The sequence below is a fragment of the Panthera pardus genome, unplaced genomic scaffold (genome assembly GCF_024362965.1).
Source record: "Panthera pardus isolate Hobbes unplaced genomic scaffold, ASM2436296v1 HiC_scaffold_12, whole genome shotgun sequence".
Taxonomy (NCBI): domain Eukaryota; kingdom Metazoa; phylum Chordata; class Mammalia; order Carnivora; family Felidae; genus Panthera; species Panthera pardus.
In genome coordinates this window covers 103183845-103210000 of record NW_026526677.1, presented here as the reverse complement: position 1 = coordinate 103210000, position 26156 = coordinate 103183845, and the positions used below count along the sequence as shown (strand labels likewise).

Genomic DNA, 26156 nt, shown 5'->3' with positions numbered 1-26156 from the left:
TCCTCCATTCATTCAGCGGACTCCTTCAAGCACAGAGGAGGAGGCCCCAGGCAGATGGGAGACACTGCAGATCCTAAGGTGAGCCTGCTCTCCCTGTCTAGGTCCTTTCTGCTCTACTCTGTGCTGACAGAAGTGAGGGGCTTGGCCTGTAGATGAGAAAGTATAATGGTGGCAGGCCTTGGTATCAATTTCTGAATGTCCTAAAGAATAGCACTGGGTGGGTGGAAACGTTAGAGAAACACATCTGAGGAGCAAAATAAGAAATATCTCAGCAGAAATGAAATGGTTCTGAAAGGTCTCCTCCTTTGCTTGGAGGTGTGCAAGTAAAAGCTGAGAGCCGTTGGCTGGGGACGCCATAGAGATTTGGGTGCCAGATGGAGGCTGGATTAGATGGTTTCAAAGGCCAAAGGGAGCTCTCTCTGATGTCTCCAACTCTAGAGAATGTTCATACCAAGGCAGGCGTGTCTGCTGGGACGTGTTGAAGACCTTGCTTTAGGCTGATTGCTCTCTCATAAGTGCAAAGTGAGTGAGACAGTGGCCCCTGAAGCAGGAGAGCCATGTGACCTCCTTACCGGGTCCTGCGTCTCCACTGAGTGCTGTGGGAAGAGGCCTCCATAGCATAGACCTCCTGTGGGGTCTCACTGCCTCTCTCTTATTGGGAGTGAAGCTGGGATTTCTGCTATGCCTGTCCTCTCCCCATTGTCTCATCTGTCTATTGGCTCACATAGGACTACAGTCTCTATGTCACAGAGTCTTTTCTCTCTCCAGTTAGTGGCAGGTCAGGGAGCCCAAATGTTCTCCACTCTAAGACATACATTACTTTACAAGCCACCCAGTGGCCAGCTAAGACCCCCTGGTTCACTGCCCAAGAAAGTAACAGACCAGAGCTATGACAGCAGTGGGGCCGTGGCAGTCTGCTCCATGTGTCCCCAGAACCAGGGGAGGGAGCCAAGGATCCCAACGCCGGGCCTGGTAGCATCCTTACTACCTCAGTTGACAGCCACACCCCCAAGGAGGTCAGGAGAGCTCCAGAGCAAAGGTGAATTTTGCTAAACAGCCTCATTTTCTTCCCTTTCACTACTGCCGTTCATTCGTTTACCCAACAAATATTTATTGAGCATCTATTATGTGATAGGCACTCTCCTAGTTTCAGGGAATTCAACAATCAACAAAATAAATAAAAATCTCTGCCTCTAAAGGACAGTCTCTTCAATAAGTGGTGTTAGAAAAACTTGGGGCGCCGGGGTGGCTCAGTCGGTTAAGCATCCGATTTCTGCTCAGGTCATGATCTTGCAGTTTGTGAGTTCAAGCCCCACATCGGGCTCTGTGCTGATAGCTCAGAGCCTGGAGCCTGCTTCAGATTCTGTGTCTCCCTCTCTCTCTGCTCCTCCCCGTCTCACACTCTGTCTCCCTCTCTTTCTCTCTCAAAAATAAATAAATGAACATTAAAAAGAAGAAGAAGAAAATATAGGGAAGAGCTCTTTGACATTGGTCTTGGCAGTTATTTTTTGGATATAACACCAAAAGCACAATCAACAAAAGCCAAACTAAACAAGCAGAGGTACATTAAACTACAAAGCTTCTGTACAGAAAAGGAAACCATTGACAAAATGAAAGGCAACAAACAAAATGGGAGAAAACACCTGCAAACCATATGTCTGATAAGGTTTTCACGTATAAGATAGATAAGGAACTCATGCAACTCAATAGCAAGAAATAATAATAATCTGATTTAAAAATGGGCAAAACACCTGAATAGACATTTCCCCCAAAAAGATATTCAAATGATCAACAGATACATGAAAAGGTTTTCAACATCACTAATCATCAGAGAAATGCAAGTCTAAACTACAATGAGGTATCACTCCAGGACTGTTAGAATGGCTATTACCAAAAAGACAAAAAAAAAAAAAAAAAGAAAGAAAGAAAGAAAGAAAGAAAGAAAGAAAGATTTGTGAGAGTGTGGATGAAAGGAAGCCCTTTCCTGCAAATTGGTGTAATCATTATGGAAAACAGTATGGAGGTTCCTCAAAACATTAAACATAAAACTACCTATGTCCCACTCCTGAGTGTGTATCTAAAGGAAGTGAAATCACTACATGAAGAGATATCTGCACTCCCATGTTCCTTGCGGCATTATGCACATTGACCAAGATTGGAAACAACATAAGTGTCCATCAGTGGATGAATGGATAAAGAAAATATGATCAATACATACACTAAAGTATTTGTTATTCAGCCATTAAAAGAGGAAATCCTGCCATTTTGCAATGTGATGAACTTAGAGGGCATTATGATAAGTGAAATAAGCCAGATGGGGAAAGACAAATACTGTATGGTATCACTATATATAGGATTTAAAAAAAAAAGTCAAATTCATGAAGCAGAGAGTACATTGGATGGTGGCTTCCAGGGGCTGGGAGGGCGGGCGGGGAGTGGGGAGACGTTGATCAAAGGTCCAAACTTTCAGTTATAAGATGACTATGTTCTGGCATGTGTGGGTGGCTCAGTTGATTAAGTGTCCGACTTCGTCTCTGGTCATGATCTCTCGGTTCATGAGTTTGGGTCCCAAGTCAGGCTCTGTGCTGATGACTCAGAGCCTGGAGCCTGCTTCAGATTCTGTGTGTGTGTCTCTCTCTCTGCCCCTTCCCTGCTTGCACTCTGTCTCTGTCTGTCTCTCTGTTTCTCTCAAAAATAAATAAACATTAAAAAATTTTATTAAAAAAATGACAAGTTCTGAGGATCTTGCACAGAGCATGGTGATTACAGATAACCATACTGTATTGTATACCTGAAGTTTGCTAAGAGAGTGGGTCTTAAGCATTTTCACACAAAGAAAAAGGTAACTATGTGAGGGGTTGGATATGTTCATTAACTTGATCGTGGTAATCATTTCACAATGCATATGTATATCCAATCAGCACTCTGTACACTTTAAATGTACACAATTTTATTTCTCAATTATACCTCAGTAAAGCTGAGAGAGGAAAAATCCCCTCCCTTGTGGAGCTCACATTCTAGCAGGGGAAACAGATAATAAACAAGATAAATAAACTGAGCATGCAGCATGTGAGAAGTGTGCGGAAGGAATATAGGGAGCAAGGGGGGTGTATGTGAGACAAGGTGGTCAGAGAAGGTCTCGCCGGGAAGGTGACGTGGGAGGCAGGTGAGGGCAGCCAGGCTCACACACAAGCTATTGCTCTCTGATTCTCCCCTCCCCTCTTCCCAGGCTGGTGGCAAGCTGCTGGGAACCCACCCCTTTCAGGTTCTATTGCTGTATTTAACTCTTTTAGGGTGTTCACAAGCCATTACCTCTTTTATTTATTAATTCTATTGATCCCTTTTGTTGTAATGGGAAGGAAACTAATAGCTTCTGAGCCTATGCTGTGTCCTGGGCCCTGGGCTGCATGCTGAGCTGTGCGGCCCTCAGCCCGTTGAATCCTCATGACCCCTGGGGGGCACGCGTGCTTATGCCCACTCTAGACATGAGAAAACTGAGGTGACCTGCTTTAGGTGTCTGGGCCAGGGTTGAAGGACTAGTAAGCTGAGCAACTGAGATTTGAGGTCAAGTCTGACTCCAGAGTCTGTGCTTTTTTCATAACACATGAATTGCGATTTTCATAATTGTTGGGAGAGGCAGGGAGGGAGCGGGTCTCAGATTATCTGGGAAGGCGTGTGCTTAATTTGAACCATATGATGCTGGCATCGCCTTCCCCATTCCAGAGTAATAATTACTGAACTATACTATTCTCAAAAAGAGTCCTTGAATTTGGTAGGCAGAGCAACTATTCCTTTATTCTCATTTGATAGGTGATAAGACCTAGGCACAGACGATTTAGTTGGTTCGCCCACGGCCACACTTGGAGTATTTGATGGAAGCAAGGCTAGAGTCGCCTGGTATTCCATTCTTCCTCTTGCTTCCTTTTAAATACCCATCTAGTTTCTTTTCAGTGAGATGGTACATGTACACGGGACAAAACTTAAAGGCGTAACAGGGTAGATAAAGAAAATGTCTCCCTCCCCACCCTGTCCCTGGATCTGCATCTCACCGCCCCTGAGGCAACAACCATACAGCCTGCTGTTCCTTCCTCTCCGTTCCTTCCCCCAGTGGAAACGGCAGAGGAGAGAATCAGATCTTCTCTTGGCTTAGGGTTTTCAACCAGGCTCGGCCACCTGTTTGCTGAGTGACCTTGGGCAAGTTGCTACATGTCTCAGAGTAGGAGTTCTCCAGCTATAAAATGGGGACAAGGTCCCTACCTCAGAGAGCTCTCCTGAGTATCGAAGTGAAAGGGGAGCATGCAGGAAAGTGCATTGTAAACCATGCAGAGCCTCACGAAGGTTGCTAAATATTTTTATTCTCTGCCTCTGGAAGAGCCCAGAAATGACCACCAGGTTCTCACCCTCTCAGAGACAATGGAGAGGATGAATAGGAGATGGAACTCATTTCCACAGGATGAAAGGAAATGATTCCAATTGTACCAAGTGCAATTAAAATTTAATAGTACAGGAAACTTTGCTTTGGAATCCCAAAGGGGCTTCTGAGTTTTCCTTCTTTGAAAAGTTTTTGGAAAATACTAATAACAATATATTAAGACACTAATCTTCCAAGAGGCAAGGGAATGGATAAAAAGGCCTCTCTAGTCCCTTCCTTTCTAGAAATTAGAATTCAAGTAGAAGAGAAATTTAAACCAAACCTTCTGTCCCTGGCCCAGCTCTGGGGTGACCAGATGGGCTAATGACACATTGCCAGCCACACTCATGCCTGGCCTTTGCTACCAGCTTGTTGACTCTAGGTGCACTTTCCAGGTTGACCTTCTACTCTGGAGACCACCCTGGAGTTGGTTCTGTTGTTTGTGGCCAACAAACAGAATTTGATGGATATGTGGGGATTGGGGTAGAAGGGGAGCTTCATCTTATAGGAAGGAGACATTCTCCAGAAGCTGGAGCATCCTGGTCTTGGCTACTTGTAAGGACCCAGAGCAATATGGCCACCCTCCTGTGCCAGGAAGGAGGGGAGGGGAAAAGAAGGGTGGGCCTGCCTCTCTGCTGCACATGGCCTGCATGAAGGATTGCCACCACCCTTATGAAAACAAGTCCCCGGATCTCCAGAGTTTCGCTGCAGGAAGATCTCTAGGAAGGTGGGGCAGTGGGGCCCCTAGGGTTTCACTTTGCTTGGGTGCTTCTCTCTCTCAGACAGTTGCTGCTGCCACCTCACTGGCCAATCAGGAACAAAGTCCTCCTCCTCCTCCACCCCTTAGTGTGGCAGATGAAGGTTGGGGATTCCCACATGAACACCTATTAAGGGAAGAGAAAGGACAAGGAGGCAAAGGAGTATTCGCCGACCGAAATACTCGGTCTTGTAGGGCAGAGGGTGCTGGGTCATCCCAGGCCTGTCGAATACCTCCCTGCAGCCCCACAATGCTCTAGAGAGTCCCAAAGGAGAAGCATGACTTCATGAGGCCCCTTTCTTGGGGCTTCTTCACCTCTACTTCTTGCCTGTCTGCATGTGGACGGTGGTGCCTTAAAACGAACTCAACCATCTTGACCTTTGAGGTCAATATCGACAGAAAAAGCCCCACTGTGCCACCTGCTTCAGGATTTCCATCCCTTCTGCTTGGAGGACTAGAAAAGACTTCCTCTCCAGGTGACAGATGACAAGGAAGCCCCACCCCATGCACCCAGACTCAATAGGATAATATTATAGTCCAGAGATTCTAGCATCACTTCCATCCCATGACGAGGGGTTGCAGAAGGTCACTGGTCCCAAGTTTACTGTGAAGCCCCATACCTAGCGTTTGCAGAAACTGGCTATATTGGGGCCAGGATGGGAAAGGGCAGTATTTCTGAATCCAGTCTGTATTGGGGAAAACAATAAATGCAATGGTCCCTAAAGTTATCATATATTCTTATGACTATTCTTTAATAAAAATATCTTTAATTTGCAGGCTTATGTAGGGCCAACCCAATGAGCCTGCCCTTTCAATAAGAGCAGTCAAGGCAGGAATGGGGGACTCCCATCCATACTAGGGATCGGAGCCAGAGTCCAGTCAGCCTGGGCCTCAATCCTACAGAATGCTCTGGACTCATTGTAATCGGGAGGTTATGAGCCCAGGCTTTCAAGTTTGTAGGACCTAACACCACACCCTCCATTTATCAGCCCTGGAATTCTGCACGGGCTGCTTGACTACTCTGTGCCTTCCTTTTTATTTTATTTTATTTTATTTTATTTTATTTTATTTTATTTTATTTTATTTATTTATTTTTTTTTAATTTTATTTTTAATTTTTTAAAATTTACATCCAAATTAGTTAGCATATAGTGGAACAATGATTTCAGGAGTAGATTCCTTAGTGCCCCTTACCCATTTAGCCCATCCCCCCTCCCACAACCTCTCCAGTAACCCTCAGTTTGTTCTCCATATTTATAAGTCTCTTCTGTTTTATCCTCCTCCCTGGTTTTATATTATTTTTGTTACCCTTCCCTTATGTTCATCTGTTTTGTCTCTTAAAGTCCTCATATGAGTGAAGTCATATGATTTTTGTCTTTCTCTAATTTCACTTAGCATAATACCCTCCAGTGCCATCCACGTAGTTGCAAATGGCAAGATTTCATTCTTTGTGATTGCTGAGTAATACTCCATTGTATATATATATATATGCCACATCTTCTTTATCCATTCATCCATCGATGGACATTTGGACTCTGTCCATACTTTGGCTATTGTGGATAGTACTGCTATAAACATTGGGGTGCACATGTCCCTTCGAAACAGCATACCTGTATCTCTTGGATAAATGCCTCGTAGTGCAATTGCTGTGTCCTAGGGTTGTTCTATTTTTAGTTTTTTGAGGAACCTCCATCCTGTTTTCCAGAGTGGCTGCACCAGCTTGCATTCCCACCAGCAGTGTAAAAGAGATCCTCTTTCTCTGCATCCTCACCAACATCTGTTGTTGCCTGAGTTGTTAATGGTGCTATTCTGACAGGTGTAAGGTGGTATCTCATTGTGGTTTTGATTTGTATTTCCCTGATGATGAGTGATGTTGAGCATTTTTCATGTGTCGGTTGGCCATCTGGTTGTCTTCTTTGGAGAAGTGTCTATTCATGTATTTTGCCCATTTCTTCACTGGATGATTTGTTTTTTGGGTGTGGAGTTTGATAAGTTCTTTATAGATTTTAGATACTAACCCTTTATCTGATATGTCCTTTGCAAATATCTTCTCCCATTCTGTCGGTTGCCTTTTAGTTTTGTTGATTGTTTCCTTTGCTGTGCAGAAGCTTTTTATTTTGATGAGGTCCCAGTAGTTCATTTTTGCTTTTGTTTCCCTTGCCTCTGGAGACGTGTTGAGTAAGAAGTTGCTGTGGCCAAAATCAAAGAGGTTTTTGCCTGTTTTCTCCTTGAGGATTTTGATGGCTTCCTGTCTTACATTTAGGTCTTTCGTCCATATTGAGTTTATTTTTGTGTATGGTGTAAGTAAGTGGCATTCTTCTGCATGTCGCTGTCCAGTTTTCCCAGCACCACTTGCTGCAGAGACTGTCTTTGTTCCACTGGATATTCTTTCCTGCTTTGTCAAAGATTAGTTGGCCATACATTTGTGGGTCCATTTCTGGGTTCTCTATTCTGTTCCATTGATTAAGTGTCTGTTCTTGTGCCATCTCTGCCTTCCTTTTCTCATCTGCAGTATGGGAATAATCATATCTTCTTCGTAGGAAATAGAAGTTAAATGTGATAAAGAGTTTAGCACAGTGCCTGGCACACAGTGTGCTTGCTAAATGGCAGGTACTGTTGTGAAGTGGTGCAGAAGCAGGCCATTCCAAGGAGCAGGGCCTTGACAGAGAAAAGGTCAAGATGGGACATGATGGGGGCATCAAGGAAAGAAAAGGCCAGGAGGGAAGAGACTGCTCCTCTTCTCTCCTCTCCATAAAGGCCACTGCTGCCGCTGTGGGCAGGGAAACTAGGAAGTCTGAGTCAGGCCTCTTCCCATCTCCCTGGCTTCCATCTTCCCCATGGGGAGATGACCTAAATCTTTCAACCTCCATGCCAGGATGTGTCAGGTGCCTGGAACTGGTGGAAGAAGGGCTCCCCTGTCTGTCCCTGTGCCCTTCCCAGAGCTGAGGGGTAGAGCCCGCAGGGATTCCGTGAGCAAGTGCCGAGCATGGGTAGCATGCAGCCAGTAGGGCCCGTGGACCCCTCTCCTCAAGGTGCCGTGGGAGAGTGGAGCTGCATCCCCCACTCGGAACCCTTCCCCAGCAGGTGGGCGCCTGGTGGGGCCAGATGCTATGACAGATTGCAGAAGTTTTTCTAAGTTTATAGGTTTTAAAAGGTCAGGCTCTTTGGTGGTAAAATTTTCAGAGACCAGTAAAATTTACTGGAGGAGACAGGAGACACGACTGAAAGTAAAAGGCTGCAGCCAGGAGTCTAAGGGATCTCAGCTCCATCCCCTAACGGGCTGTGGGAACAGAGGCAAGGCACAGAGGCTCTCTGGGCTCTGTGTTTTAACCTGGAAAATGGGAGCAAGCACCGTGGTAAGGGGCAGGAGGGTGTGCGCCCCCATGAGCCTGGGCTCTTCACCGCCTGATTACACCGAGTCCCAGAGCCCTCTGTAGGATTTAAACCCAGGTTGATTGAATTCTGGAAAGTGCCAAGCACAGGCGTGACTACAGTCCTCCTGGGCACGGTGTTGGGAGCCGCTGGACACAAAGCCAAGGCACAGGCCTACAGGTCCTGCATCCTCAGGGCTTTTCATTACCCACCCTGGGCCGCTGCCGTCTGCGTGTCTGCCTCTGCGCCCCCGGAGGAGCCCGGCCGTCTGCAGGCAGAGCTCCGGAATCAAATTAGCCAGGCCTCTGCTATTTCCCTCGTCCCCGCCGGCCACGGCGAGTTCATCAAGGCCGCTCACTAATTTTCATCTTGTTTAAAAGGGACAAAAGTGACTCCACAGTTTCATCGGAGGCAATTTACACCCCGCCACTGGCCACAGCTCCAACTACCCCTTGTCTGCTGTGCCATCAAATCCATTAATAGGAAATTTCTTTGGGGGAAACTTGACTGATGCTCCATCAGAGAGGCACAGAGGCAATACATCTCCATTCGAGGCCGTGGCCTGCCCGGCTCGCTATAATCCTATTACCTAAGAAGCTAATTCCCTAATGCACACACTGTACCAAGACATTCTCTTCCCTCCCCAGCATAGTTGGGCAGTCCCAGAGGATTCCAGGAGCTCAGAGCAGAAGTGAAGGCTTGGGGCTCAGAGGACAGGGTCTCCAGGCTTTTTGGTTGCTCCCTGCCCGGGGCTTGGCATGTGGCCTTGGCTGGCCCTCCATTCCACAGCACTGGAGGGTCAGTCACATTCAAGCCACCCCAACTCCACGGCTCTGCCTCTCCTGAAGCCTTCTTTTCTTTTCCTCCCTCTATTTCCCTTTTTTTTTCCTCCTTGCCTTTTACTGCTAGCTTCCTTTTCTTTTCCATTTCCTGCCAATGTTTTCTTTTCTCATCTTCCTTTTCCTCTTCCTTTTACTTTTGCCTTCTCTCCCTTCTTCTCCAGATCCCTCTTTTCCTGTAGTTTTACCTTCTGTTTCTTTGCACCATCTTCTTGCCCCCCTCTCCCCCACTGCTTGGGCACCATGCCCACACAAGTTCAGTGCCCAGTGCTTCTTCCTGCTGTCTGTCTCCAGGTGGCTTGGCTCTGTGGAAGGAATGGGCTCCAGGCCACACTGGTCATGGCTTGGGGCAACAGGTGAGGGAGTGCCTTGTGGGTATGCGCAGGGAGCCCCAGGGAGGACAAAATGGGGCATTCGGAGGCAGTGGTTCGGACATGGAGGGGAGCGGCTAAGTGTTGTTTGTTCTTTAATGATGCAGCAACTGTAATGGAAACCCCAGTGGGTTACTGCTAAGCACCAAACCTGGTAACGGCCATACGAAGGTGCCCCGTCAGTGAATGGTATAATGCTTGTTGTAGATTTTATAACGCACATAAACAAGATGAAACATCCTTCTAGAAATTTACAGCAGATTTCTCAGTGACAATGAGAAATGAGCGTGAGCCTAAGAATCTTTGTGTATCACTCCAGATGCTGGGCTTGAAGATGGATTTAGGAATCCACAAATGCCCTTCCTGAGTTTGAGCCCCTTCAAGACCTCAGCCTGGACGCCTGGGGACAGCCTGGTTCTTCTTGCCTTGTCCTGCTGTCAAGCCTGGATGTACTCATTCTGGAGTGGAGGTGCCTAGTTTCTTCTATTGTACCGCGTGTCCTCATCTCCATTCCTCCAAAAGGAATTCCTGGAGATGATTTTCCGTGTTTTATCTGGATTGTGCAGTGAGGAAGCACATGACTTCACAGAAGGGTAGCCCAATCTCCTTGAGCTGGACCAAGCACTCCAGGACCAAACTCTGGCTAATAGCCATCCAAAGGGACTCCATCAATGAGTGTTAAATGCTGATGCAGATTTCATCATGCACACGAATAAGGGGGGAAATCCAGACAAAACCAAAAAGGACTCGGCCCTGACCAAGGTGATTTTTTTTTTAACCATGACAACTGAGAAAATTCTTCTTTCCCACAGTGTTCCCAGCCTATGCCACACTTAAATCCAACTGGAAATGGAATTGAAAGGAATAAATATATTTGTGGTTGAAGCTTGCCATGATTTGATACAGGTGTATCTTGCTTTTCACACACTCGAGGCAAAGAAGTCTGCTTCTACCCAAATGGTAAAGTGGGAGTGAGATTCACTCAAACAGAAATTCCAAGCCACACTCTTCTCTGACAGTTTTTTTGGCACACAGCTGGGTGTCTGAGGGATAGATCCTTTCCTATTCGACTGACAAAGGAAAAAGAAACCCTTGTTTCAAGAAAACGTTTAAAAGCAAAGTGTTGATGGGGCACCTGCGTGGCTCAGTTGGTTGAGCATCTGACATCAGCTCACGTCATGATCTCATGGTTTGTGAGTTCAAGCCCCACATCAGCCTCACTGCTGTCGGCACAGAGCCTGCTTCAGATCTTCTGTCCCCCTCTCCCTCTGCCCCTCACCTGCTCAGCCTCTCTCTCTCAAAAATAAATAAACATTAAAAACATTCTTAAAAGGAAAGTGTTGACAATGTTCATGAAATGGTATTAATAAGCAAAGGACAGGATGGGATGCAAATTATATGTACAGTGTATTTACTTCATCGTACACATTATAACAGAAAATTATAGAGGAATATATATCAAAATATTAACAGTGGATGTTTCTGGGTAGTGAGTAAGCCCATGGATGATTTTAATGTTTCTTCATATTTTTCTATAATAAGCATGTATTATTGCATTCTTTTTTAATTAAAAAACTTTTTTAATGTTTATTTGTGAGAGAGAGAGAGAGACAGAGAGACAGAGCACAAGTGGGGAAGGGATAGAGAGAGAGGGAGACACAGAATCTGAAGCAAGATCCAAGCTCTGAGCTGTCAGCACAGAGCCTGATGCGGGGCTTGAACCCACAAACCGTAACATCATGACCTGAGCTGAAGTCAGATGTTTTACTGATTGAGCCACCCAGGCACCCTTATTATATTTTCATAATACATGCTATGGGGGTGCCTGGGTGGCTCAGTCAGTTTAGCGTCCAACTCTTGATTTCGGCTCAGGTCACGATCTCATGGTTCATGGGTTTGAGCCCTACATCAGACTATGTGCTGTCAGTGCTTGGAGCCCGCTTGGGATTCTCTCTTCCTCTTTCTCTGCCCCTGCTCCCCTTGTGCTCTCTCTCTCTCAAAAATAAATAAACTTAATAATAATAATAATAATACATATTATGTATATGAAACAATATATAAATATATTTGCTTAGTATAAATTACATATACAGGTTACTACTTAAATATTTAAATTTAAATATTTTGATGAGGACAAAAGGACAGAGGTAACCCCATGTGGTAACCCCAGGTCCCCTTCCTCTGTGTGCAGAGATGCCCGGCCCCTGCTTAGGAAGGGGAGTGAACGAATGCCCCCCCCTGCTCCCGCCGCACCTCCCCCTGCCCCAGCCCCATGCTACCCAAGCGCACTAGCCATGGGACATAAATGAAGGTAGCAGCCCAGGGCCACTCCCAGCAGACAGGCTGCACCCTTGCTCCAGGAGCCCCTGCAGCAGCCCCCAACCCCACAGCCCCCCACCCCAAGTTACTCCTTGGAGCATTTGGCCGGGCCACCTGGCTGAAGGGGCGGACTAAGTCCTGCCCCATGACATCAGCTGGGCGGCCTCCCCTCTCACTGGCTCCCTCTCCTTCCTTCCCGCCCTGAAACCTGATCCGGCTGAGGGACTGATTGCAGGAACTTGGCGACTGTCCAGCGCTGGTGGCCCCTCAGCAGTGGGAGGCTGCAGCCTCAGAGGTGTGGAAGGCGGCCCTGAGGAGGCAGGCCGGCTGGGACATGAAGCCGGCAGAGTGTGGGCAGCCTGCTTCTCAGCACGTCTTACCCTGAGGCCACTCCAAGGCAGCTCACGCCCGGGGAAAGTCACCATGCTGTCGTGGGTGCCACGGGTCCTGCTGGCCTTGCTTCTGCCCACACTCCTGGCACATGGACAAGGTAAGGGGATGGTGGGAAAAGATACGGGACATGGCTGGCCACCTGCAGAGGTCGGGTAGGGGATGTTTGATTCCCCCAGGGGTTGTGGGAGGGAGGTTTTCAGAGTGGGTGCTGCTTTGGGAAAGTCAGGGATCTTGCCACATCCGAGCACAAGAATTTGAAGGCACTATGGTCCAGCTCAAAAGCAGGGGTGGTGGAGTGCCAGGTGAGGGCAGGGCTTGCCGAGAGGGGCTCCTGTCTTCTTTGCCCTGCTCCCAAACTCACGGAACTGTAGCTGCAAGGGACCTTGGACTTCATTTGGTCTACTCCTTCTTGTTATAAATGGGAATGCTGTGTCCAGAGAGGGGGAATAATTCACTCAAGGTCACACAGCACATTAGCAACAGAGTGGCGACCAGAACCAACCTCAGCTTCCCTGGTCTTGTTGCATGGGCTCCCTGGGCCTCCTTTCCTCAAGTTCCCTTCCAGAGCTAAACTCTAATAACCCCACACTTCTCTGCATTCCCCTACCCTTTCCTCCTGCTTTCCTGGGATATGAGGTGTTTGGGTCACAAAAGGATTTGTTTCCTTTTGCCACAAACAATATTTATTTCCTGTTTTGGAAGGTTTTCTCCCCATGCAGAGCTAGGTTGGGAGAGCTGGGGCACAATTAGGATGCCGTCCCGGGGCTGAACAGAGAGGAAGAACTGACATGAATGTGCGTGCTGGCTTTCCTCCCTTGAGCTGTCCCTGTGGAAGCTCGGCAGGACCAACAGACCCAGGCTTCATGTTAAGGCTGTGGCTCGGAGCTTTCTTGGCTGAGGAGAATTACTGTCCAGTCTGGCTCCCTGCACACCGGTCCATTTCCCAACAATAGACTCAGGGCTATTGCTTCCATAGTGAAGACAGAGAGATTTGGATTTGAATCTCATTTCCCCCACTTGCGGGGCACAGTCTCCACCTTTCTGAGCCTTGGGGACTCTTATCTGGAAACTGTGCCGTCATGACAGCCACCCCCATGGGCTGCTCGAAGATTGAAATGAAGAATGTGTTAACTGTTATTATTCCACAGGAGGCACTCAGTAAGTGGTCTCTTGTCCTCCCCCTCTCTCTGCTCTTCTCTGTCCTTTGGAGGGAAGCTGAAAGTTTATCAGGGAAGGTGAGTGGGGAGCAGGAAGGGGGATCTGTAGCAGAAATTTGCCCACATTATATAGACAAGATGCGAGAAGAGGCAGCCTTGTTTGGAGAAAGTCAGGCCCACTGGCACCTGGTCTGTGGAAGACCCCAGAGGCACCCTGCTAGTCCCCTAACAGCTTTGCCCCCTGTGCCCTGGTCCTCTAGGGTTCTCGCATTCCCTACCCTATGACTTTCACCTTCTTTTTCTTGGCATCTTTCAGAAAGTGCTTCCGCTATTTCCCAGAGGGGTAACAGGTGCACGTGAAACCCCCGTAGAATGGAGTGAGGACCTCAGAGTTAGGTTTTCTCATCGCCATTTTGTCCTTATAGGTCTCCTGCTCTGGGAACAATTCAGTTTCTCCTCACTTCCTGTAACCTCACGTCTAACCCTCTTCCCAACCCACCAAATCTACCCATAAATCAACCCTCTGGAGGAGACCCGCCTCCAGGAGTTTGTGCGTGCATGACTCAGAGGGGAGGATTTTGCAGGAAGGAATGGCAGCTTTCACGGGATGCCTCCTTTCTTTCTTTGTTAATAGGAGGCTGGGGTCAAGGAGCCGACGAGGATCTGGCCAGACGCTGAGGTCTGACCTTGACTGAGGCAAACCTTCATGCAGACCTTTGGGCTTAGAGATGGTGTACTTGGGGCCACCTTTCCTTGCAGCCCCCTCTCCTTCCAGTACCCATCCCGAGGGCCACTCCTCCTTAGCTCCCCAGCTCCCCTCCTCTGTCTCCTGTAGACCACCTCCTCTGGGCAGGTACCTGCTCAACCTTTCTCAGCCGCTGGCCCACTTAGACCTCACCTGTCTTAATTCACCTACGTTTACAGCCCAGCTCCCCTGTCTCATGGAAATGAGTGTGTAGGTTACCCTTAGGAGACAATACCTTCAGATTTGGGCAGGAATCTCTGTGGACAAAACATTCCAGTGACGGGACTTTCAGCCTGTGGAAGTATCTGGGACTCTGGGGTGAAAATAGTGGAGGCATTTTCCTTTCAATAGCCTTCAAACCAGGCCAAAAGATGGGGGAAGCCTCAGGCTCTGATGCCCACTTTGCCCTGTTCTTCCTAGCCAGGCGCAGGGAGCACCCCCAGGCTCAGAACACCTCTAGGCCCGCTCTGCTGAGGCTGTCAGATTACCTCCTGGCCAACTACCAGAAGGGCGTGCGGCCTGTGCGGGACTGGAGGAAGCCAACCACCGTGTCCATCGATGTCATTGTCTATGCCATCCTCAGCGTGGTGAGCACTAGGCCCCAATCTGCCCCACTCAGAGGTGGGCCTTTTGGGGTGGAAGACCATGTAAGGCCGGGTCACTCCCTGGGCAGCACAGGGGACATTCAAGTACCCAGAGTACCTGTGATCTGGCACAGACCCGTGCCAGGCTGGACAACAGCACCGACCGTCTACAGAGCTGCCCAAACCAGATAACCAGGGTCACTTCTGTGGCTGCCTCTCTCAACCCCTATTCCTAGAGGGCCACTTACCACATGTGGTTCTTCATGCATTGTATCATGGTAACCATGTCCCCACATAAGCTGTCCTGTTCATCTGTCCTATTCATTTCTAGGCCCTATTTCTAGATTCATATCTAGGGCCCCTGATACATGACAGGTGTTGCTAAATGATTGTTGAACAATGAATCCTAAACCAATTAATAAATCAATTCCTTCATCAATGACTGTAGTAGGGTGGGGTGCACTGCCTGGTGAGGAGGTCAGACGTTGTGCAGAGATAAACAAGAGAGCAGTTGCAGAGATGGAGAGCACCAGAGCAAGCAGGACCTGACCTCACAGTCTCTACTGCAGCCCGTGTGGCTGTTTCGGGAAGCAAAGCTGGGAATTAGTTGGGAATGAGGGACAGTGATGAATTTTGGACTGTGTGTTTTTGCATTTCTTGACTGCATACTAGGATGGGAGGGAGATACAGATGTAGATATACAGGCATACAAATATGTAAAAGTGTATAGATATAGGGGCATCTGGGTGGCTCAATCAGTTGAGCATCTGACTCTTGATTTCGGCTCAGGTCATGAACTCACGATTTGTGGGATTGAGCCCCATGTTGGGTTCCTTACTGACAGCACAGAACCTGCTTGGGATTCTCTCTCTCTCTCTCTCTCTCTCTCTCTGCCCCTTGCCCACTGGTATGCATATGTGTACTCTCTCTCTCAAAATAAATAAACATCTGGGGCGCCTGGGTGGCGCAGTCGGTTAAGCGTCTGACTTCAGCCAGGTCACGATCTCGCGGTCTGTGAGTTCGAGCCCCGCGTCAGGCTCTGGGCTGATGGCTCGGAGCCTGGAGCCTGTTTCCGATTCTGTGTCTCCCTCTCTCTCTGCCCCTCCCCCGTTCATGCTCTGTCTCTCTCTGTCCCAAAAATAAATAAAAAAGTTGAAAAAAAAAATTAAAAAAAAAAAAATAAAAATAAATAAACATCTAAAAAATACAGATAGATAAAATATTTTCTATATGTCTTCTCTTTTTTAAAAAAAAATATTTATTTTGAGAGAGAGAGAGCACGAGCAGGGGAGGGGCAGAGAGAGAGAGGAAGAGAGAGAATCCCAAGCAGGCTCCACACTGTCAGCACAGAGCCTGACTCAGGGCTCGATCCCACTATCCATGTGATCATGACCTAAGCCAAAATCAGAAGTCAGACACTTAACTGACTGAGCCTCCCAGGCACCCCCTTTATGTTTTCCCTTATCTTATATGTTACGTATATTATATATGTAAAATATATGTAGCATAGAGACATATATATATATAACATAATAGAAAATAGTAAAAGATGATTGATAGATAGATAGATAGATAGATAGATAGATAGGAAATTAAAAAAGAAACAGTTGTATTTCTTCCTAGATGTGTCCTAGTCAAAGACCAACCAACTCTTCCTGGTTGGCCCTTTTCTCTTTTTCTTCTCTACCTCTTCCCGAAGGAATAGGGACACAAAGCAACAGCTCCTCTTGGGGTACATGTGCAAGGTGGACGTCCGCCCACGGGGCACTGACGCTGAGCCCTCTTTCCTTTCACAGGATGAAAAGAACCAGGTCCTGACCACCTACATCTGGTACCGGCAGGTGAGCGCCCACTCCCATTTCCTGGGATGGGATCTTCCCCTTCTAGGAAGGATTCCTCAAAAGAGTCAGGAATGTCAGAGGCCTTGGTGAGGGGAGGGGGGAAGAGGCTCAGAGACAGACTCAGGAGACCCGGGAGTCTGGGCCCCTCTCCTCTCAGGACTGGAGATGGAAGGAAGCTCCGTGCTCAGCAGAGGAGAAATCCTCCAAACCCCCTCTGGTTTCCGAGTGGTTTCACAGCATCTCGAACAACTTGTCTGGTCTCTGTTGATAAACACCTCCAGTGCCCAGTTGCTCAGCGGGAAGCTACCGCACTTTTAAACAACTCTAATTGCTAGAAAGTTCTTCCTTCTATTAAGCCAAGGGTGATGACAATCAAATTGGGTGATTGACACAGGGCAGTCCCATCCACCGAGTCCTCACACCCTCAGCCACCTCCTGACTCTCCGAGCTTCTGAGGGACATCACTCAGCCACTGCTGAGAACGTCTCTGAGGCCTTCAAGGCCTTCATGTGGCCCTTCTGGCAGCGAGCTGGTGGGGAGCTGGGGGGGGCGAGCTGGTAGAGAGCTGATGGGGAGCTGGCAGGGAGCTTGCGGGGAGCTGGCTGGGAGCTGGTGGGGAGCTGATGGGGAGCTGGCAGGGAGCTGGAGGGGAGCTGGGGGAGAGCTGGTGGGGAGCTGGTAGAGAGCTGATGGGTAGCTAGCTGGGAGCTTGGAGGGAGCTGGCTGGGAGCTGGTGGGGAGCTGATGGGGAACTGGCAGGGAGCTTGCGGGGAGCTGGCAGGGAGCTTGGGGGGAGCTGGCAGGGAACTGGTGGGGAGCTGATGGGGGAGCGGGGGGAGAGCTGGGGGGAAACTGGTAGGGAGCTGGTGAGGAGCTAGGGGGGAGAGCGGGCAGGTAGTGGGGACTGCTGTCCACAGGCTGGTCCTGGGCTGGCAGGCCCTGAGCTGCAGAGCAGATTTGAGAGTAGAAGGGAACCAGAGGAGCTGGCGAGAGGGGGCGGGAGGATGGGGCCAGGTCGCAGAGGTCAGAGCTTAGAGGGGCTCTGTCTGGAGACATGCCAGGCATGTGCAGGTCTCTGTTACATCCCTCCACTGCTCGTGAGTGCTTCCCACTACCACCAGCATGCGGGGCAGAGGGTGGGGTGGAGGCAGAAGCCAGATGCTGATTCCTGCCAGACTGCTCTCTTCTGCCCTAGAAAAATCTCTTAATATAGAGCACTCCCTGCGTCAAAGGAAGGGATGCACAAGAAGAGGCAGCCCAGGGCTCCTTTCCTGGGATATCTGGCCTAGGTCCCACCTGTGGACCTCTAGGGTCACTTGTGTGCCCAGCAGTAACGGGATGCCAACCTACTGTCCCAAGGGACCGGAATTAGAGACACGAATGAGACTCAGGCCCTGCCTGCAGTGAGCTCACAGACTAGGGGAGGCCACAGACACATGAACAGACAGTTGAATGTAGCAAGATTTCCAGTGAGGCAAGAATGAGATACCAACCATGAGGGCACAGAGGGGGTACATGAAAATCCAGCCTGGGGAGTGGGGGGGCACGGAAGGTTCCCAGAGAAGGGAGCAGACAGAAGATCTGAGTCTGGAGGGACACAGAAGACCTCCCTCAGGGGAGAAGACAGGGATTGCGGTGTGGGAGAGCGCAGGTATGCAGAGACGTGGGGTGTTTGCATGCAGTGGAAAGGACACTCCATAGAGAAGATGGCAAAAACCATGAGGCTCGAGAGGGGAGCCCGGGTGGCTTAGTCGGTGGAGCTTCAGACTTTGATTTCGGCTCAGGTCATGATCTCACAGTTCAAGGGTTTGAGCCCTGCGTCAGGCTCTGCACTGATAGTGCAGAGCCTGCTCGGGATTCTCTCCCTCTCCCTCTGTCTCTGCCCCTCTCTGACACACACTTTCCCTCTCTCAAAATAAACGAATAAATCTAAAAAAATAATGAGAATAGAGAGATAGCTGGAGGTCAGATTGTGCAGGCCTTTGCTGGCCATGAAGTTGAACTCTATCCCAAGTGCAAGAGGCATCCCTAGAGTTTTAAGCAAGGGAATGACATAATTGCGTTGACTTTTTAGATCAGTCATTCTGACAGGATAGTGAGGAATGTGTTGATCACAACTTAACAGTAACCATCTCTACCCTGTCAGATGCATCTTATTGTCCCAATTTGCATATGAGCAGACCAAGACCCAAGAAGCTATGTGTCCAAGATCCCGCAGTTGGTGGATGGGATAGTCAGAAGGGAGAAATGACCGCAGGGCAAGGCGTCATTTTTCTGGGTCATATTTGCATGCCGGGAGAGTGTGAGCACAGTGATGGGGGGACTCTCGGTACTGCTGAGTGATTCCCCCAAGAAGATGCCCGTCTGTTGCCTGGGCACTGAGCGGTGAGGTCATCCCGAGGGGTGGCCGCCTGTGACCATCCCCTGCTCTTCCCCTAGTACTGGACAGATGAGTTTCTCCAGTGGAACCCTGAGGACTTCGACAACATCACCAAGCTGTCCATCCCCACTGAGAGCATCTGGGTCCCAGACATTCTCATCAATGAGTTGTGAGTGCTGTCATTTGATGCTGGGTGGCTGGGTGGTTCCGGGGCTGTGGAAAGATGGGGCTGGGGGCAAGACTCTGCTGTGGCATGAGAGGTCCCACCCAGGCTTGCAGAACTGTAGGTAAAGTTGGCTTGGGCCCAAATTCCCCTTTGGTTTCTTTCTCTTTTTTTTTTTCTTTTCTCTTTTTAAAACTCCTCTTTTTCTATGCCTGATGTGGAAACCCTGTACTTCTTGGTCCAAGGGCCCCCTTCCCAGGGAAGAGAAGCCAAGGAATGAATTTGCCCTGTCATAATAGCTGAATGAAGGACAGCTGTGGTTTTCAAGGGGACAGTGAGATTACCAATAGGGATGAAGCTCCAGCAGTGGTCCCAGGGGTGATTTGGAGACACTCACACCTCTCAAGTCATACACATGCCTGGCTGGCTCCCGATCGCACCCCCAATGTGAAGTGGGTACCACCATCCTTGATTCCCAACAGCTGACAGCCCCGGCCAACATGCCCTCCCCCCATCCTTCAGGTTGTTCAGGCTCCACTGCCTGGGCTTCTCAATGCCAGGCGGTGGAAGATGGCTGGGGGACACAGATGGAAGGAGGAGGTGGCCCGGGGCCAGTTGCCCTCCGCCGGTACCCACCACATTGCCCAATGACATGGCTGCCACTCAAAGTGCTTTTCAGGGGAGACAGTTGACCTAGACCTCGGGCTGGAGGGATCCCAGTTCCTGGCTGGATCTCCAGGTTAGACTGAAGTAGCCTGGATCTTAGTTTCTTATCTCTTGGCCTGATTCCACAGAAGGCTGCAGGCGCAGGACCCTAAGCTCAGGCCACTCTGTGCCACAGTGGTCACTTGGGAGAGCCTAGGGGTTGGGGATCTGCTGAGAGAGAGTGACAAAGTCCACCTCGCCTCTTTTCTTCTCAAGGATTTCTCTAGTTCCTTTTCGTCCTGGGAAGATTATTCTCATGTCACAGGACCTCTAGGCAAAGAGAAGCCCAGGTCAGGATGGATCCCCAGGATGGATCGCCCAACGAAGTTTGCCCATTGCCACTGGGCTGCTGATCCCGGGAGCTGAGCTCTGCCCAGCTGGGTGGGTGGTGGAGTAGGGGCAGCTGGACATGCTCATGACAGCAAGTGGCTTTGAGGTACCTGGATTCCTCACCTGCCTTTTGTGGCCAGGTTGCCGGGGGAATGAAGGAGCAATGCCCTTTCCTGCTTGGAAAGTAGCCTTGACAATGGTAGGTAATCTTGAGCCCCCAAACTGCCCCTGTTCCCTGGCCAGTGTGGACGTGGGGAAGTCTCCAAGTATCCCGTACGTGTATGTCGGGCACCATGGCGAGGTCCAGAACTACAAGCCCCTCCAGGTGGTGACCGCCTGTAGCCTGGACATTTACAACTTCCCCTTCGACGTGCAGAACTGCTCGTTGACGTTCACCAGCTGGCTGCACACCAGTGAGTACCGCACACAAGCTTTGGGAGGTGGGGGTGCAGGTTGGAGGGTCCCCGAAACCCCTACTTGAGGAGCGCACCCTAGCAGGCAGTCTTCTTTATTCAAGTTACTTACTGCTTATTTCATAATGCCGCTGAGCCTCTGTTTCCTCAACCTCCAAACGGGACTCTGTTGTTCTTGCCATCTCCCCAGTAGTCACAAGGGTTGAATGATCGCCAGGACACCCGGTGAGGGCTAGGATCTGACACTAAGTGTCTCTTACTTGTCTTTTCTCCATGGGTGCACCCTCCCCCTCATCTCTCTGCCCAGCTTTCTGCAGTTACCTCCCCAATGGTCCCCCTCTCTTTCATGCTCCTCAGAGCCAGCAGGAAGAGCTCATTAAATGCAAACCTGGCCTTGCCCCTCTCTGCCTAAAAGCCTCAGTGGCTTCCCTGCACTCCTGAGACAAAACCCAAACCCTTCACCTGGCCGACAGGGGCTGCCCATAGTCACCACTCCAGCCTCAGCCCACGCATGTTCCCCTGAGTCCTGCCCCAACCCAGCTGCCTTCCTTCCAAGGCCCCAAAGCCCTTGTTCTCTCCCTTTCTCACAGGCTGCTTCCTCTCCTGGGCCACCCTGCACCCTCCTCCTGCCCCCCACCACTCCTAGTTCAGCCAAGTCTCCTACTCACCTAATCACAGCACTGGCATCAGTGCCTCGGGGAAACTCCTCTCATCCCCAGACTAGCCATCCCCCTTGTCCAATTTTTAGCACCCTGATCTTCTCCCCCCTTCTATTGCACTTGTAGGTGTTTGTTCAATGTCTGCTCCTCGATCAGATATAAATTCACAGAGGGTAGGACCATGACTTCCGGCCCACCATTAGGTCCCCAGTACAGTGCCTACAAAGGAAGGTGCTTGGCAACTTTTATTTAATGGATGACTACGAGGTTCTCACTAAAGTCTACAAAGTGAGCATCACCCTCTGGCAAGAAGGCATCCTCCACTTCTATTTGATTTCGTCACATTAACTGTAAATTACAAACATAATACAGAACTTCCTTGGACAAAAACCAGAATTGCAAATTATCTTTGACTTTTGACCTCTACCTTCAATCCCGAACTCTTCACCAGCAACTGCACACACCAAGACTTAACAGCTTTTATCAGTATAAGCCTCATATGGTATGTTCTTCCAGATCCTTCTCTATCCTTTGCATATACACATACATACTCCTCTATGGAAAGTACATGAAAATTATTTCTTAAGTTGTTATTTTACTAAATGTATCATTCATGCCACTGCTACCTGATTCTCTTTACAAACAACAAGAAGTATTGGACATCTTTCCGAGTTAGTGTATATTTAGATCTTTACCCTACATGTTGACTGCCGTAGGATAGCTCAGGGTTGGGATGCATCATAGTTGATTAAGCAAGCACTTTCCTGATTGGTGGACATGTAGATCTTTCCCTATACCTTGCTGTAACAGACGCTGCTGGCTTTCTATATATCTAATGTCTCTAGTGTAGATGCAGAGAAGTAAAACCGCTTTTCTCTAAGTGAAGATTTTGCATATTTCCCTAATTCACCTTTGAGGACAGTCAGCCCTATGAAGGCAAACATGAAGAATGTTGACTTTTGTTCATTTCCTAAATGGGGGACCCTAATGGAAACCTAGAAGAGGTGTGCATGAGAGAGAGAGGGAGGGAGGGAGAGGGAGAGGGAGAGGGAGGAAGGGAGGGAGAGAAAGAGAGAGAGAGAGAGAGGAAGAGAGGAGAGAGAAGGAGAGAAGGGGCTTTCTAATAGTTTGGTTCTGGTAGATACAGTGTGCGTTATCACTTCATTTTACGGCTGAGGACACGGAGGCTGAAGGCTAAGAGCTGAGTCCACCTAAGTCCTGCCTGTGTGGCCCACTGCGGGCCCCACCCTCACAGGGCCTGGCACATCCTCCTGGCCCTGGACTCCAGAGCTGGCTCGGTCTCTTCCCTCCCAGTCCAGGACATCAACATCTCCCTGTGGCGCTTGCCAGAAAAGGTGAAGCTTGACAAGACTATCTTCATGAACCAGGGCGAGTGGGAGCTCCTGGGGGTGCTGACCCAGTTTCGCGAGTTCAGCATGGAAAGCAGTGGCTGTTACGCAGAGATGAAGTTCTTCGTGAGTGGCCCCGGGGACAGACACGGGGGAAATGATAGCTAGAACTGCTGGGCGTCATCCCCAGGGAGACTTCAGGAGGCGTGTGGGGAAGACCATCTATAGCCCTTCTCCCAGCTCCAGGTCACACACATGCATGGGGCCTTCAGGGCAGCAGATGGGGAAGCTCAGGGGAATTGTCCCTTCCTCGTCCTCTGCAGCCACCGGCCTCAATCCAGAGGCCGGATGTTAGGTCTGTCCGGTTCTTCCTCTTCCAGCAGGGCCAGGCCGGAAGCTCCATGAAGCGAGAGGTCCATGAGGGGCTGGGGGTCCTGGATGCAGGGCCTGTGTGCCCCGGGTTTCCCCCAGCTCCTGTCCTGGTCCTAGGTGGTCATCCGCCGGAGGCCCCTGTTCTACACAGTCAGCCTGCTGCTGCCCAGCATCTTCCTCATGTTCATGGACATCGTGGGCTTCTACCTGCCTCCAGACAGTGGCGAGAGGGTCTCCTTTAAGATCACACTCCTCCTGGGCTATTCTGTCTTCCTGATCATCGTGTCGGACACACTGCCGGCCACAGCCATTGGCACTCCCCTCATTGGTAAAGCCCGCTCCAGGGGAAGAGCACAGTGTGGTTGGGGGTGGGGGTGGGCGGGGGCTCAAGAACCGGCGCCCTCCCACCTGCTGTGTGTCCCCCGACCTTCCCCGCGTGCACAGGTGTCTACTTCGTCGTGTGCATGGCGCTGCTGGTGGTGAGCTTGGCTGAGACCATCCTCATCGTGCGGCTGGTACACAAGCAAGACCTGCAGCAGCCCGTACCCGCCTGGCTGCGGCACCTGGTCCTGGAGCGGGTGGCCCTGCTCCTTTGCCTAGGGGAGCAAACAGCTTCCCGACGGCCCCCGGCCACCCCCCAAGCCTCCAAGACCGATGACTGCTCAGGTGAAGAGGGAAAGGGGGCATCCCATACGGAGGGCCTGGGGGTGCGGACGTGGTGGAGAGTCTCTGGCCGGCGAGTCTGACCGGGGCTGGGATCTGAGTGCCACCCTGCACCTGGCACCCCGTGCCGGGTCTCACTGGGAGGCAGCAGAGTTCAGTCAAAGTCATCAGTGGACCCTTTCTGCACCTTCACCTCCCCTCATCAGTCCGGGTGTGGAGAGAGACGGGGCGAAGTGAGAGGCCGAGCCTGTCAGGAGCTCGGAAGGACTTGCCTTTCTCTGAGATGGACCCAAAAGGGGGTCAAACAGATGCCTCTCCAGCAGTTATGGGTCCCCTTACCTCGCATGGCTAAGTGTGCAGCCGGGGTTTCTAAAGCTCTGCATTCAGTCAGCCCAGAGACCAAGTCCCCTTCAAATTTCAAACACCTATGACAGAGAGACAGGGGTGCAGGGGACAGTAAACGTGAAGCTCGTTCTCCCTGACAAATTGTTTCAGCTACATTCGTTGCTGGTGGTGGTGGTAGTTGTGATTTGTTGATGTATTTGTTGAGCACTTTGAGGCAGGCACGTGCGCTTTCTGTGCGTGATCCCAGGCCATCCACAGGCCCCGTAATAGGATTGTCATCCTCATTTGTCAAGTGAGGAAACAGGCATAAGGCCAACTAGCTTGCCTTAAGTCACAGAGCCAAGGTACTGGTGGACTGGTCTGAACCCAGGCCCAGCTGACGCTCTGCTTGTATTTTTCACCACCCCTCTTTGTCCTCCCTTCTGGCGAGAGCTAGGCCTTTTACAGGAGATGCATGGTTAATCTAAGACCACCTCATCGTGAACTGATGAATGAGTACTCCAGCCTAATGCCCAATTTCACTGCTCACCTATGAGGTAGCCATAGCTGAAGGTGTATTTTCTGGTACAAAGGGACTTGGACTGGAGTCAAGGAGAGGGCAGCAAGGCCATATGGCATAGTGGAGACAGCAGTGGAGTCACAGTCCACATACCTTCAGCCTTGGTGGCCTCACTTTTAGATGATGCTCCAGCTGTGTGACCACAGGCTAGTCACTTAACCTCTCTGAGCTTTAGCACTTCCATATAAAGAGTCCAAATAGTAATCACTCCTACTCTGCCTTTCTCGTGGGGCTATTGTGAGGCTCAAGTGAAATAATAGATATCAAATTGCTGCAGGAAGCCCCGGTGTTTAAAAAAATGCGTGGGAAAAATAAACACCAAATTCATATCTTAGTGACCTGGGGACAGGTTGGAGGATGTGACTAAGGAGGGGTATGCAGGAATCTTCAACCGTGTTGCTTTCTTTGTTCGCTCAAGTCAGACGTTGGGTACACAAATAGGTAAGTTCACATCTATACTGTTTATGTCTGGAATTCATAATAACAATTTCTGCAAGCCACAGGCACAGAAGGGACAGTGGTCGTGCCATTCTGCCAGGCTTCCCTCCTCTGCCAATGCTGTGCCCTTTTTCCAGATGTGGGGAACCACTGCAGCCATTTGAGAGGACCCCCGGACTTGGAGAATACCCCAAGGGGCCGAGGCAGCCCCCCCCCACCACCGCGGGAGGCCTCCCTGGCAGTGTGCGGGCTGCTGCAGGAGCTGTCCTCCATCAGGCATTTCCTGGAGAAGAGGGACGAGAGCCGAGAGGTGGCCCGGGAATGGCTGCATGTGGGCTCCGTGCTGGACGGGCTGCTCTTCCGCATCTACCTGGTGGCAGTGCTGGCCTACAGCATCACCCTGGTTACTCTGTGGTCCATCTGGCAGTATTCTTGAGTAGGCACAGCCCAGTTGGGGTGTTTTGAGGGAGGGGTAGTAAGGCACTGGTTAGAATGGGGATTGAGGATTTCAGGGCCCAGCAGATGCCAGGGATGTTTTCAAGACCCTGTCCAATGCCAGTAATTCTGAAGCAGGGCCTTAACTCTTCCCAAAAAGCTTGATGTTCAAGACGCTTGTACCCCACCCCACCCCCCACCCAACTTATCATGGCTTTAAAACATGCTGTCTTTGATCTAGAAAAACCCATGCATTCCCTAACTTCATTCTATTTATCTGTGTATCAAGCCTTGATTTCCCCATTGTCACTTCCCTGAATAAGGCACTTTGAAATTCTGCTCCTTCCCCTTTAGCCTTGTTTTTAGATACAAAGCAAACCAACTCTCTACTGCACATGGCTGGTAACACTGCATTAGGTTTATTCAACCGTAATGTTCTCCTTCTTCACCTCACCTGTAGCCACTTCCCTGAACACTCATGTTCCATTGGATGATGGTGGGGTAGGGGGCAGGTGGGGGTAATAAAATACAATGAAGCCTAAACTCTCTTCTTAACC

The 26156-nt window shown here is 49.8% G+C and overlaps 1 protein-coding gene across 1 annotated transcript; it reads left to right on the top strand.

The window, feature by feature from the left end:
* The first annotated feature begins 39 nt into the window (after positions 1-39).
* Positions 40-26121, top strand: HTR3A (5-hydroxytryptamine receptor 3A). The gene is made up of 11 exons (XM_019469110.2): positions 40-78; positions 10069-10218; positions 12304-12558; positions 14784-14950; positions 16744-16788; positions 19228-19337; positions 20610-20779; positions 22753-22913; positions 23277-23487; positions 23604-23825; positions 25302-26121. Exons 2-11 carry the CDS (start codon positions 10104-10106, stop codon positions 25598-25600), a joined length of 1755 nt encoding a protein of 584 aa, XP_019324655.2. The 5' UTR covers positions 40-78; positions 10069-10103; the 3' UTR covers positions 25601-26121.
* The last annotated feature ends 35 nt before the right edge of the window (positions 26122-26156 follow it).